A 14,816-nucleotide genomic window follows, 5' to 3' on the forward strand; every position below is an offset into this window, starting at 1 on the left:
AATCCCCCCTTGCCCCTTAAACCCTACTCCCTCCACCATGAGAGGGTTATATCATTTACGAGCTAGTAATTTAAGATGTATGTCCATGTGATCACACATGCTTTCTCTCTCCCAGGCCCCCCCCCCCCCCAATATTCTGTCATGGTAAATACTAATGGAAGAGAGTTTCAGATGAAACTCCTGTTTGTAGTATTTGACTTGTAATGTTTTGGTAATTATTATTGTCAAACCAGAGGTGATAAACCAAAGTTTTTTATTATGTTTCTGAGGGAGGGTGCCAATAGATGAGGTTTATTTTTCCAGAGTAGATAGTTATTGAATAGAATTGCAAGCCATTATCTAAGTACATAACTTTGGGGCCTGGAATGGAACTTGTGTGTCTGTGTGTGTGTGTGTGTGTAGGAACAAGAAGATTCACTGGAGAAAAAGGCAGGTCACAGCTTAATGGTTACAGTTCACAAGTAGCAAAGCATAGTACACAAGCAAGAATCCACTTTCGGACAACTGTTACAGTGTCAGAAAATGCCTGTCTGCTGGGCAGGAGCAGGGACTGAGCCATTCTGTGGGGATTTCAGTTATTGGCATTATAGATGGAGAATGTGCATAGCTTTTAAATTTTCTTGTAAATGTTTTTAATTCTGCTGAGTTGTTTGGCTACCTTGGACTCCTTCGAGAGGAAGTCTTGGATAAAATCGATAAATAGTAAATTATACAATAGACTTGGCATGGTTGGTATACACTGATAGAAAGTTGGGTTAGTGTCCTAATATATAATAGTACAGTGGTACCTCTGGTTGCAGACGCTTCAGGTTACAGACTCCGCTAACCCAGAAGTAGTACCTCGGGTTAAAAACTTTGCTTCGGGGTGAGAACAGAAATTGCATGGCGGCAGCTGCAGGAGGCCCCATTAACTAAAGTGGTGCTTCAGGTTAAGAACAGTTTCAGGTTAAGAATGGACCTCCAGAACGAATTAAGTTCTTAACCTGAGGTGCCACTGTACTATCCTAGCCAGCATACTTTGCACCTCCTGCTGTAAGGCGTGTAAAGTTAAGAAGTTTCTCCAAATCTTCAAGATAGCGTTGAATTTTCCCATATTATTCTTTTCAACAAAATGTTTGTATTGAAAAGTGTAACTAAACTTACTTTTGTTCCTCAGCATCCTCAACCCCTGGAATTATAGCTAAAAATGGATCATGGTCAATTCTATACCTTTAGTGGTTTTCTTTCTCTCTTGTGTCTCAGTGCCCCTTCCTTTCACATGTGAAATTTACAGGTTTCTAGTGCTGGAGGAAAAATGTAGTACACACTTCTTAATCTGCAGATAAATCACAGGTGGTGAGCCTCCAGACCAGGGGTAGGCAACCTAAGGGCTGTGGGCTGGATGCGGCCCAATCGCCTTCTCAATCCGGCATTTTTACATGAGTAGAATGTGTCCTTTTATTTAAAATGGGTTATTTGTGGGGCATAGGAATTGGTTCATTCCCCCCCCAAAAAAAAAATATAGTCCAGCCCACCACATGATCTGAGGGCCGGTGGACCGTCCCATGGTTAAAAAAGGTTGCTGACCCCTGCTCCAGACCATGGGTCCTCTGCTCCACACCTGACATTATGCAATGTTAGATGTGAGGTAGTTAGCCATAGACTTGTTCTGCAAGTGGGGCTTGCACTCAGCACCTTTTAGATTGGGTGCCAAATACAAGCCCCACTAGGATGATTCCACTTCAGAGATCATGGGGGCAGACTTACCTTACCAGAAGCTTTCAATGCTGAATATAAACACCTGATCACTTCCTTTGTGCAGTATCCCTGTCATGTTTAGAGTTTGCTTTCCTTGCTTGAGACTGTAAGGAAAAAAATCTTCCTTTGCAGTCATGGTTTTATGTAAAGCCAAAGTCAGAAAGAGGAAGAATCTAGAGGGTGCTTGGAGGCACTTCTGATTATTCATTTGAAATGATGGCATATGCCAGATGTGTGGCTCCACTCACCTGTCAAAATTGCCCAGAAAGAGTGGGCCAGTTTTAGATCCAGTCCATTGGCCAAATACAATTTCCTACTTGGATCCAGTTGTATTCCTGACATAAATAGTCCAAAATGCTTGGCTGCCTCTGGGATTGCAAACTTGCATGCTTTTGGAATTACTCATATTTTAGAACATAAAAAACTGAAAGTAAGCAAAGAAAATTCATATAGTTACTTAATTTTCAGTGGGTAGCTTCAGATCAGTTGAGTTTATGTTTAATAATTGTATTGACGCTTTGAAAAGGTAGTAATTGCAGTAACGGGGGTTTGGGGATTATATTTATGGGGCTGTGGGGGAAATGAAAATTGAGCAGTCAGCTTGGGTAAGCCTGGTCTCGTTCTCTCCACACACCCCCCCCCCCCTTTCAGGAGATGCTTTTATGGACACTTCTACAGTGCAGTAGGGAGGAGTGTCAGGAAAGCCTTTTGCATGAGTGGCTTCTCACTGCCATTCTGAATACAAGCTTATATTTGCATGTGGAGGTAACACTGGAGTTTAGCATCCTGAAAGCAGTTTTTAGAACAATAGTTGTTTAATTTTGTTTCCTGCTCATTCTGATTTTGCATGTGTAATTTGGGTGGCTTAGTAGCATTTCAGGTCTGGACATCTGAATTGTCTTTGAGAAAAGGAAACAATTGGAATTTCCCTTGAGCTATTCAAGGTATGCAGGGTAGGAATTGGAAATGGTGTCAAAATGGGTTCACTGAGTTTTATGTGCCTGAATTCCCCCCCACACACCCCATGCTAAAGAATTATTTCAGTGGTTGCATTGCACCATATTACAGGTAACGCAGCACTAAATTATACAATAGTGTATCTGATAACAATACTGCCAGCAGTACCATGGAGAAGGAAATTAGATTTAAGTTAAATCAGAAGTTCAGTAAATCAGTGTGAATTTGCATCTTTCTTAAACTTGTTCAAAACTGAGTGGGGTGGGTATTTAAGTTATTTTTATGTTGCTCTTCAGTACATGTGTTTTAAAGGCAGCTGAGAAATAAATAAATAAAAACCAACAACTATAAAATCAAACTACAGTAAAGAGTAAAACTTTTACAGTAAAGCAGCCCAAAAGCACAACAGCCGATAAAGCCACACTCAGCCAGAGATTAAGAATGCATGTAGGAAAAAGAGTTCCTTCTGGCATCATAAGGAATATTCCAAACACAGGGTGCCACAGCTGAGAAGGTCTGTACTTTCCTAACATACTAAAGATGGACCCAGAGAAGGACCTCAGAAAATATTAGTGTATGATAGGTTCATGTGGGAGAAGATGGTTCCTTTTTTCAGATCCCCAGGTCTCAATCTGTATAGGATTTTAAGGATAAGCCACCAGCATTTTGAATTGTTTCAGAAGTAAACCAGCAGCTAGCGAAGCTGTTGGAGAACCAGCAGGTATGTTCTCAGTAGCCTGACCAGCTTAGGCGAACAGCAATGTTTGGGGGTAACTGAAGGTTCCAAGTAGATTTCCAAGTGAGCAGAAATCCAATAAATGGCTGTAGTTTAATCTGGAGGTTACCAGAACATGGATAACAATAGCCAGGAGAGGTTCCAGTTAGTGAAAGGAGGTTTTCGATACTGATTCCAGTTGGACCTCCCGTTATAAAGCTGGATATATTTATTCATTTATTTTTAATTTATGTTAATAAATATCAATAATCTAACAACATAAAACAATATGCAAATAATTAGAGGTGATAGTCTATCACTTATATATATGAGCATAAGGCTCCTGCCTACAGCTGATCTTCCAAGAAGCAGTTGCTTTTCTCCCCTCCCAGTCAGGATTGGGAGAGGAGGAGATAAACACCTGTCTTTGGAAAGATCTGCTGGCCACAGCAAAGTCCTACATGCAGGCAATTCTTTCCAAACAGCAAGCAGTTGCTGTTCTCCTGATCTTTGGAAAGATCCTGTATGCTGGATACAGTGCTTTTGGAAGCAGCAAAGAGACTTGCAAAGCTGTGAGTTTGGTAGCTGGGTGGTTCTGCCCACCTGTCAGCCATGTGTTATTGATCCTTTAGAGCAGGCACCCCCAAACTCGGCCCTCCAGAAGTTTTGTGACTACAACTCCCATCCCTAGCTAACAGGACCAGTGGTCAGGGATGATGGGAATTGTAGTCCCAAAACATCTGGGCAGGTATGTGAAAACCTATAGAGGAGCTGAATATCAATAATATAAATTTATACAAAGTTTCTACTGTACAGGAGTGTTGGCCTGATATACTAGTAATAGCAACATCAACAACAACAACAATTTATTATTTATATGCCACCCATCTGACTGGGTTGCTGCAGCCACTCTGGGCGGCTTCCAACAAATTAAAACACAGTAAGACATCAAACATTAAAAACTTCCCTATACAGGGCTGGTAATACTGCTCAGTGGCATCTTGCATAAAAGGGCTCCTGAAAATAAAGAAAATAAATGGTTGGAATTATTTTTTCCAAGCCAGACTAGTGTTGACAGGTGCAATTTTCATGCACATTTGTAGCTGAATGTACTGTTACATTAAGGCACTCACAGTGTATATATAGCTTAATTATTACTGTGTGATATTAAATGTTCATTCTCTAAGTACATTTAAGTTTTAAGTCAGCCTTCTTCAACCTTGGCCTTGGTTTTTGGGGCTGATGGAAATTGTAGTTCAACAATAAGGATGACATAATTCACAATTGATTGGTTTAACATAAAAATTTTAATAGCTAGCCTGATTTGATTTGAACCACTCTTCCTATTTGTACTCCCAAGTATTTCCTATTCAAAAGTTTTTAAGTGCTTTTACCTTTTGTGCCTGAGAGAAACTGTTATAGAAGTTCTCTTACTGGTGTAGTGAAAGTCAAAACTGTTAGTACTAAAAATAATTTTAAAGCTTTCTTGGATGAAATCCTGACCTCACTGATCTCAAAACGAAGAGTGGAGCTGATTTATGTTCAGTCAAGTTTACAATGCCTAGAACAGAGATGGAAAACTCTGTTGTAAAATGTATCACATTATTTCCTGCTGTTGCTAAAGGGTTCTAACCAAGAAGTCAGTTACCCTGCAAACATACTAATGAAATGGTTGTAAAAGCTGTTCAATAAAGAGAAAGATGGTGGAATATAAAAATAGGCACTGACTAAATCTTTACTCTTCTAAACAGAAGATCAGCAAAATCCAGAAGCAGAAGCCCTTATTCATCAAGGCACTCAAGATCCCGCAGTAGGCACAGATTATCAAGATCCAGAAGTCGCCAGTCGAGTATTTCTCCTAGTACTCTGACTCTAAAAAGTAGCCTGGCTGCAGAGTTGAATAAGAACAAAAAAGCTAGAGCAGCAGAGGCAGCCAAGGCCAATGCGAAAGCTTCAAACACATCTACACCTACAAAGGGAAGCGCTGAAAACACTGGGCTGACCATTCCTCAAGCAAACAATGTGAAGGAACTGAAGAAGATAAAAACTGAACACGTACCTTCCCCTTCAGGTGGTACAGTCTTGAAAAATGATAAGGCAAAGGCTAAAGTCCCTGTTCAGGAGACAAAGGGGGAAAACAATTTGACTGTAGAGAAAGCTGCTAAGCAAAAAGTTTTGGTGGCGAAAGAGAGTAAAGCCACTCCTGTCAAGGCACCATCGCAACCTGCTTCCATGAAAGAGAAAAGCAAGCCCCACCCACCAAGTGTAGCACCTAAGGAAAAGGATCGCAGTGTTTCACTCATAACCTCCACGCTTCCACCCCTGCCTCTTCCACCTCTGCTGCCTGAAGATAAAGATACAGATAGGTGAGTTGTAAAATACTTAACTTTCTCTCTTAAGACATAATTTCCACCTGGAAATTGTTTGGGGTTTTGTTTTTTTTAAGATGATGCTACGTACCATTGTTTAAGGTATGAATAATGCTTGATAAGCCGTATGTAAGGGGGGAAATAACCTGACAACCTGATTATTGCAACTCCAGGTATGTTGTAGGTGTTGTAGACAAAATATTCCTGAACCGTGTTAAGGACTTTTTCTTGATATCCACAGACCAGATAGCAGTCTTAGTATAATAAAGGACCTACAGTCTTAAAAGATTTTTACCTCTTTCTCATTTACTTTGTGTGGACCTGTATCATAATATTACTAGAAGCCTGTAGCCAATGTTTTGGCAAGTAAACTCCAGTTCATGCAACTCTTCTTCTTTTACACACCTCCCACCTCCCTACCTGTTACCTAATTAGTGAACTGAAATCAGTGAAGTTTATCTCATATGGCTTTCCGCCTCTCTTTCAACCCAGTCTCTGACTGCTCATTTTTTTTTGTAGCCCCCACCTTGCCTCTCGGCTCTCTCACGCTTCCAGGGGAGGTTTACATGTCCTATACATAAGCACATTCCTGTTTAATTCTGTGGGCTTAGTACATATAAGTGTGCATAGGATCACAGCTTGAAGGAATTCACCATCATATGTCGTGTTTCTTCCCACCTGCTATGATTCCTCAGTAGTTGTTTTTCTTTGCAAACAATGCCATTTGTAGCTAGCTATGGCAGTGGCCATATTGGCCATATTGAGAGCGGTTGCTACTGGAGTGAACAACAATGGTTTCTTTACAAAGATAGCTGCAACTGCTGAACTGATATAGCAAACGTCTTTTTTCTCTTGGAGTAAGAATGAGGAAACTGAAGATGATCATTATATGTGCAATAATGTTTTTAGGAATGAAACGTTGTTGGACTTCTGAGTAAATACTGTTGAGTTCAGACTAATCAAACCTGTGTCTGAGCCTGTCTTCGGCTCCTTGCCAGGTTGACACATACCTTTACTGTAACAAACAAAATAGAGTGTGATAGCTGAATTGAGTTGTATTTTTGGCAACAGTGTTCTTCATTTTTTTGGCCATATAGATTGTCCCAGGTGAGGGAGGGCATAAGCAGATTGATCCCACCTTCCTTTACCTTTACTTTCCTCTTTACCTTTGGTAATTCTCCACAGTTCTGTACCAGTTCTGTCCTTGTCTTGGGACCGTAAGGTGAAGGGTGAGAAATAAATAAATAAATAAATAAAGGATGAACAAGGAAGAAAGTGTGTAGAAACATTTAATTTGAATAAATTGATTAATAAAATGAACCCAAAACATCTACCAATAGCTGTACATGAGATAAGACTGATAAACCTAATGGAATAACATGGTACATATGTATATGTTTCAGCCTCAAAAGACCCTCAGCAGAAAATTAGTCAACAATTTAAAAACAAAGTTGAACTAGCTAAGAAGTTAAAATTCTTGCAACATTAGTGGTACCTGGAAAATGCATGAGTATATCTGTTATTCAAACCACCCAAAATAAATCATAATAGCAAGTCATATTTAATGAACATGGGCGTAGCCAGGCTTTTTGTTGGCTGGCAGACTTTCATGGCGGGGCGGGGGGGCAGAACCTCAGATTTGTATTGATTTTGATTGATTGTGGGGGCAGTCACCTCCCCTGCCACCACCCCTGGCTATGCCCATGTTCCTGAATTGTGTTATTGCTTATTGAGGAATTACGCTTAAATATCCATAGATGCAGACCCATTCAACCTGTGTATTGGGGGGGGGGAGTGGAAGCACTCTACAGTCAAACCTCGGTTCTCGAACGCCTCTGTTATCATATGTTTCGACTCCCGAACACCCGAAAGTAAATGCTCCAGTTTCCGAACATTTTTTGGAACCCGAACATCCGCCGCAGCTTCCACTTGAATGCAAGAAGCTCTTGCAACCAATCGAAAGCTGCACCTTGGTTGTCAAACATTTCGGAAGTGGAACAGTCTTCCGGAACGGATTACAGTCAACAACCAAGGTTTGACTGTATATGGAATAAAAAGGAATAGAACATTGGAAATACCATTATCTCCCAGTTATTCCAGAAGATACTAACTTTGGCATTACAACTGAATTTTACCATTATTTATTCCATGTAAACTTAAGACAATTTAAAATTCAAAGTTTTGAGCCTTTGTAAATATAGCATTTAAAAAAAATTAAACTAATAAGGGGGACATTGAAAAAAACAAGCACCTTCAAACTGGAATTTTGTTTGAGAACCCTCCATAACAGCCAGTCTTAATTTGTCCTATATACATCATGTAGGTAGACACTGCAGAAATTGGTTCTCATATACTATGGGGCAGGGCTGAGGAACCTTTCTAGCCTGATGGATTCCCCTACCCACCTGTCAGCTGCCTGGCATCACAATTATGTTGGGTGACCTTTCCAGCCTGCAGGGATCTTCAGAAATCCTCTCAGAGTGCTATCTTGCCCTGATGTTTTAAAAGGTCTTTGCAGATACTGTAGACCAGGTGATCGGCATCATTTTGGACAAGTCCTGTCCTTACCTGCTCATACCTGATGTCCTATATGGCATTGGTTGGAGGGTGGGTGGGCATGGCTTGGGAGAAATGGCCTCACAGCTCAAATGGAGAGACCGGGTGGGTCTAATTACACCCCTGCTATGGGGAGTGTAATAGTCAAATAAGTTTCAGAAAAATAAATCTTAATATACTGCCAGGTGAACATGTAACAGATAATACCCAAATTAGCTGGAGCTCCCTATATGTCAGAGTTCTTTTGAAAAATGCCTGTTATTTAAATTTCTGAATGATTAGGCAAATGCTCTAGCCTCAAATTCTAGTATAATATTAATATTAGATTATTAATATTATTAACATATTTGCAGATTTGATTTCCAGTTGCTTATGCCTTCACATATTCAAAATTAATGCTAGAGAAGGCTGTACTATGGAAAACTGACTTAGATTTCTGGCATCGGATTTTGAAATAGGAAGCTACCAAAGGTTTGTCTATATTTCTCTAGTTTTCAAGGGAGCATTTCTGTGAAAGCTGTTAAGAAAGAAGTGGAGAAGAAATTGCGTCACTTGCTGGAAGATCTGCCACTGCCACCTGAGTTGCCTGGAGGAGATGATTTATCCAGAAGTCCAGAAGAGAAAAAAACACCAGTGCAGCCACATCTTAAAAAGAGACCGAAGTATGCACAAAGTTTTTCCTTTTCTATAATACATGTATTTCACTTCCATAGTGTATCACTTTAAAATCTCTGTTTGAGCTATTGAATATAAGAAATGCTGGTAGCTTACTCATAGTAGTATTCGTAGGATTCTGTTAAGGCTTCTTTTTAATATTTTACTCGTTTTAGGAAGTAAAAGGAGCTAAAACTGTAGTAGGTTAGCATAATTGTGATTGCATGTACTTTTAAAACTGCCAGTCTAGATGCACTGGCAGATTGTAAATACAGCTAATGGAACAGCCTTCTTTCATTTCTACCAGCTGTGTGCTGCCATTTCATTATACCGATATAACAAAGCTTTATCACCATTTTGCACCTAGATCTATAGGCAGAAATATATGCCTTAAACATATATTTAATCTTCAGTATCCCTCATCCCACCCATATCATAAATGTTTCGAGTGGCTTGCTGAAATATCAGATTATAGCATGCTGTTTTCTTCATCCAGTAAATTTATTATAGCGTCTAATTTCTGAGTAACAAGGAGTTTGAAATACATGCAGGTCCTGCTTACCTGAACACAGTGCATTCCCTGGAAATCGTTTGTTAGGCAAGCATTTGCATAACAAGTCCACGATTTCCATTGATTCCTATGAGAACATTTCTAATGTCTCTTCCCCTCTCCTGCCATGGCTTCTTCCTAAAATGGCTGCAACCAGCTAGCAAAAGAGAGGCAAAGGGAAAGCTGATTTGTCCCATCTCCCCTGCTCCCTGATTTGTCCAAACTCTACCCCCCCACACCTCTCCATGGTTTCTGCCTGAAAATGGCAGCTGCTGACCAGCAAAGCACGAACAAGTAAGGAAGTAGGCAAACTCTGGCTGTTTCGATATCTGAATGAGCCGTGTGTGTAGTGAGGTTTGGGCACAATTCTTTGTATTTGGACAAGTAAATTTGAGGATAACAAGCAGATGGATAGCAGGACCTGGATGTAGGAATAAAGAGTGAAATATCTGAAATGGGTAATGAAACAATTTAACAAGTCATATTGGGATTTAAAACACCCACCCACACCTGCATTTGACTGGTACAGGTTGAGATCATGTATCCTTTCATTTCTCTATTTTTCTACGGAAAGAAAGATATTGCATCCTGAGTTTCTTTTTAGTTTTCCCAGAAAACAGATGATCCTTGTTTTGTATTAGAATGTTTTTGAAAATCTGCTCAGTATCAGCAGTAAATGCAAACCAACACCCCCAGGGATACATGGAACAGTCATAGGGCTTTAAAAGAAATTGCAAATGACAGTTGTGGTTAATGGCAGCATTTGTTTAGACTGAAAATAAATGCTGAAGTCATAGTATGCACAAAAGAGCAGATACTCTAAGAAGAATTTTTATTAATATTTTCTTTTTTATAATTATTATACATATTACTCATGGAAATGGCTCAAAGTGACTTATAAGTATAGCAGAAATACCAAAACTGATTACAATAAACACAATCAGTAAAATCTTTAAAAAAAACCCTAAAACACATCTATACAATATTATATAGATATGGAAATGCACTCAAATTGCATTTTACTGTCTGCTAGGATATGTGGACCACGCCATGGTGAAACAAAGCAAAAAGAAATTGACTGGGGGAAACGCTGTGTTGATAAATTTGATATCATTGGCATTATTGGAGAAGGAACTTACGGGCAAGTTTACAAAGCAAGAGATAAAGATACAGGTAAGCTTTCAAAATCAATTCACATAGAAATAGCTGACTTTGAGTGTGATCACCACAGCATGTTTTGTGTCTTTTTCAAGTTCCTGGGCATATATTATGAAATTATTCTCCACAGCTGCAAGACAGTACTTGAGATGATTGTGTGTTTAGGCTACAAGCCCTTAAGAAACGTTCAAGAAGCTGTGACTCTTCACACTTCTTCCAGTGTGTGGCTTAGTCCATGGATATAGTAAAATGTGTGGAATTGAGCATGTGCACCATCAGACTGTGGCACCCAAGTGCAAATATTCAATGCAGAAGTATTGAATGGGAAAAGGGTCAGTTATTGACTTCAATTGCTTATTGAGACAGGAGGAGGAATAGAAAGTTGGGTAAATAATACTAGTGCTAAAATATATGTGTGACATCCAGCTGTATCCAAATGTTCTCTGAAGGGTTGGGGAACAGTCCAGCGTAGCTGGGGTTGGGGGGACAAAGGGATGAATAGAGTAAGGGGAAGTCTTATTTTATGTAAGGTGACATTGCCAAACAAACATTGAGTGTCTCCCAATCTCTGATATTTGTGGAATAAATGTATTGCTACCTTGCTGTGGAGTTGCAAAATGCTGGAGTTGATGGACCTCATGTGATCTGGAGGTGAAATTTGAATTTACACCATAATGTTTGCACAGACCTTTCATTCTAAGCTTTTGTAATGGGCCTTGTGCTCCATAGCCACAAACAGGTTCTTCCGACTGCTGGATCAACTTAAGTGGGCAAAATGAAATGGTTTTTGAAATGGGATTTTGGGGATCACATCCATACAGAAAAGCATATGCGGAACATCTTCTCTGAGTGATGCCCTGCATAGTGGTTTGTAGCAGAGATTGCTGTCATGCATGTTAAAAGGAAATGAGAAAGTGGCATTGTGGTAGTAGAAGCAGTTTTAACTTGTTTTATTTGCATAGAGATTTGCATACTGAATCTGCTTAAATATACTCATTTTCATTTTCTACGCAGTAAATTTCTGTTTCAGATTTATAAGATACCTGATAGTCTCACATTATACAAACAGCCACAGGAAATTCTGAATTGAATGCAATTACATCATTATAGAATAAAAACATTATTTTATAGGGGAAATGGTGGCACTGAAGAAGGTACGGTTGGATAATGAGAAGGAAGGCTTTCCAATTACAGCTATTCGAGAAATTAAGATTCTTCGACAACTTACTCACCAAAGCATAATCAACATGAAGGAAATAGTAACAGATAAGGAAGATGCTTTGGATTTTAAGAAAGACAAAGGTATGTAGACTACTGTTGTGTTAACAGTCTTGATTTGAATGCACCTTATTTGAGAGTAGCATGAGCATTTATTGAGCTGTAATGTAACTCACACACTTCTTCATATGTAAACATGGTTTCTTTAGAAGAGACAAGCCCTTGCCCACATTAATATGAGCAAGATAATAGCATCCTATATACTATTCAGTTTTTCTCATTGAATTGGCATTTTTAAAATATATGCCTTGCTAAAATACATTTATCCCCCTTTTCTGAACTGTAAAGATTTCTAGGAAAGTGAATACCCACAAATACAACAAAATCACAAGTAATGCAATTACTATATAATATATAGCCTATATATATTATATAGTATAGTACTATATATACCCTATATAATATAGGGTTGCCATATTCCAAAAAGTAGAAACCCTGAAAGTTGTTGTGATTTTTCAGTTGACTTCTCCAAGATCCAGGACAAAGCACCGCCTTTTGGAAACACCCTCCCAGAGGTCAATTCTGCCTTTGAAATCCCAGACATATGGCAGCCCTATATAATAACTTCTGGGATGTGTGGCAAAACAAAATCCCAGCACTAAAAGAAAATCACCAAGGGCATTTTTTTGAAGGGGTGTAGAAACTTTTCTCACTTAAGTAATCCCCCATGTTAACCCACTAGAGCTTTTCCTTCCCACGCCACACAACTCCGAAGCTCCGTTTTCACCTCCCCAATGCCATTTTTAAGCCACTTCTTTCTTCTGTTCTGCAGGCCCACTTTGCACCTTGACTCCCATATTCATGTCTCCTCCTCCTTGTACACCATCCACCCCATGGTAGCTTCTTGCACATTCACACACATTGGAACTACTAAGCCCTCTTTGCACCTTCCGCCCAATTAGGAAGCCACTTCCTCCTATTCTGCAGCCACTTTAGTAGCCCTGTTTTCACCTTCACCCTCATTCCCATGCCACTCCCCTCCTTTTTTATAACCCCCATTTCTATACCTCCCCTTCCCTCCCAGTCTGTGCTCCACTGCCAATTTGCTTTCCTCTTGGGAAAATACCATTAGAACAGCTTTCTCCATCCTGGTGCCCCTCAGATGTTTTGGTCTACACTTCCTGTCATCTCTGACCATTGATCCTGCTGGCTGGGGTTGATAGGAAGTGTAGTCCAGACCACACGGAGGACACATGGTTAGAGAAGGCTGTATTAGAGGATTAGCAAGTAGGGCCAACGTTTTAGCCAAGTTGTGATCTGAACTCACTCAGATCATTACTTTGGTTCCTCTTTTGTTTTAAAAAGTTATTCTTGTGTCTAGTAAATCTTTGAAATGGTTCCTTGTTTGATTGTCATTTTGGGAGTTAGAGGGATGTTGAGAAATTGTCTGCGAATTTTCCTTAAGCATGTGGCTAGAACCTGGCTGTGTCAGTTCTTTGGCATTCAACCCTCTGTCTGCAGTGCACTTGCTCTTTGCTCAGGGCACACTGGTCTATCTCAGTTAGGGTGGCAGTGGCCTGTGGCAGTCAGATGGTTGCAATGGAGAGTTGCACTAGGTAAATTTGATCTTCTCAGTCTTTGACTTTGTGATTTGGGCTGAAAAGTTCCAGTGGCTTTTAATGGTCTGGGCTGTGGTAAGAGGGTTTCTGTATCCACCCCCTCTTGTGCAGATAATGGTTAGGTAAAGTAGGCTAAGTGGAAACACTTTATTTTGTTTATGTAACAATTACAGTGGTGCCTCGCAAGACGAAATTAATCCGTTCTGCGATTCTCTTCGTCTAGCGGTTTTTTCGTCTTGCGAAGCAAGCCCATTGACAGCTTAGCGGATTAGCGCTATTAGCGGTCTAGCGGCTTTTAGCGATCAGCTGAGAAGCGGCTTATCAGCGGATCAGCTGTTAAGCGGCTTAGCAGCTTAGGAACAGGGCGAAAAAAGCGGAAAAAACCCCGCGGGAACTCGCAAGATTTTTTCGTCTTGCGAAGCAACCCCATAGAGAAATTCGTTTAGCGAAGCGCCTCCAAAACGGAAAACCCTTTCGTCTAGCGGGTTTTCCGTCTTGCGAGGCGTTCGTCTTGCGGGGCACCACTGTAGTTTGTTCAGGTTGGGAAAATATGTAGTACAGTGGTGCCTCGCAAGACGAAAATAATCCGTTCCGCGAGTCTCTTTGTCTACCGGTTTTTTCGTCTTGCGAAGCATCCCTATTAGCGGCTTAGCGGCTTAGAAAAAGGGGGAGGGGAGGGAAAAGACTCGCAAGACGTTTTCGTCTTGCAAAGCAAGCCCATAGGGAAATTCGTCTTGCGAAGCACCTCAAAAAACGGAAAACCCTTTCGTCTAGCGGGTTTTTCGTCTTGCGAGGCATTTGTCTTGCGGGGCACCACTGTACTTGAGCTTTTTTTTTTAATGAAAGATTTGTCAAAATGGTAAAAAGCTGCTTCAGAAACACGATCCAGAGAGCATTGAAGAGATAACGACTTTTAAAAGTATGGATTCACGTTAGTCTAATCAGTTTGCAGTCATGTGAAACCATAAGGCTAAAGGCAAAGGTTACCGTATCCTGCAGATTTGTTCTTGAAAGGATTTACAGTCTTTGTCCTGTGAATCAAATGTAGTCTTCATGAACTTTTTTGTTTGTTTGAGTGCTAGCAAGCCGATGTTAGCGCAAGCCTGAAGCTTGGAAGGTTTCACTGACAGCAGTCATGCAGCTATCAGAGGATGCTTCACTGCAGAGTTCCTTCTCTGTTCTCATTGTACATGAGTTGCTTTACTTGGCTGTCTCAGAACTAATGGGAAGTCTGTTAGCGATTGGAGAATTCAGTGTAACTGACTGGTCATTAAGAGGCGTTT

At 40.3% G+C, this 14,816-nt stretch overlaps 1 protein-coding gene across 1 annotated transcript in view; it reads left to right on the forward strand.

Annotated features, from left to right (window-relative positions):
• The window catches only part of CDK13 (cyclin dependent kinase 13), a 36,643-nt gene that overhangs the window by 4,083 nt on the left and 17,744 nt on the right, over positions 1-14,816 (forward strand). The window contains exons 2-5 of the mRNA XM_081834712.1: positions 5,161-5,775; positions 8,826-8,996; positions 10,572-10,711; positions 11,828-11,998. Coding sequence (XP_081690838.1) covers positions 5,161-5,775; positions 8,826-8,996; positions 10,572-10,711; positions 11,828-11,998 — 1,097 coding nt within the window. The remainder of the gene's footprint in view (positions 1-5,160; positions 5,776-8,825; positions 8,997-10,571; positions 10,712-11,827; positions 11,999-14,816) is intronic.

Source organism: Podarcis erhardii, assembly GCF_964252035.2.
Source record: "Podarcis erhardii genome assembly, chromosome: 12".
Lineage (NCBI taxonomy): Eukaryota > Metazoa > Chordata > Lepidosauria > Squamata > Lacertidae > Podarcis > Podarcis erhardii.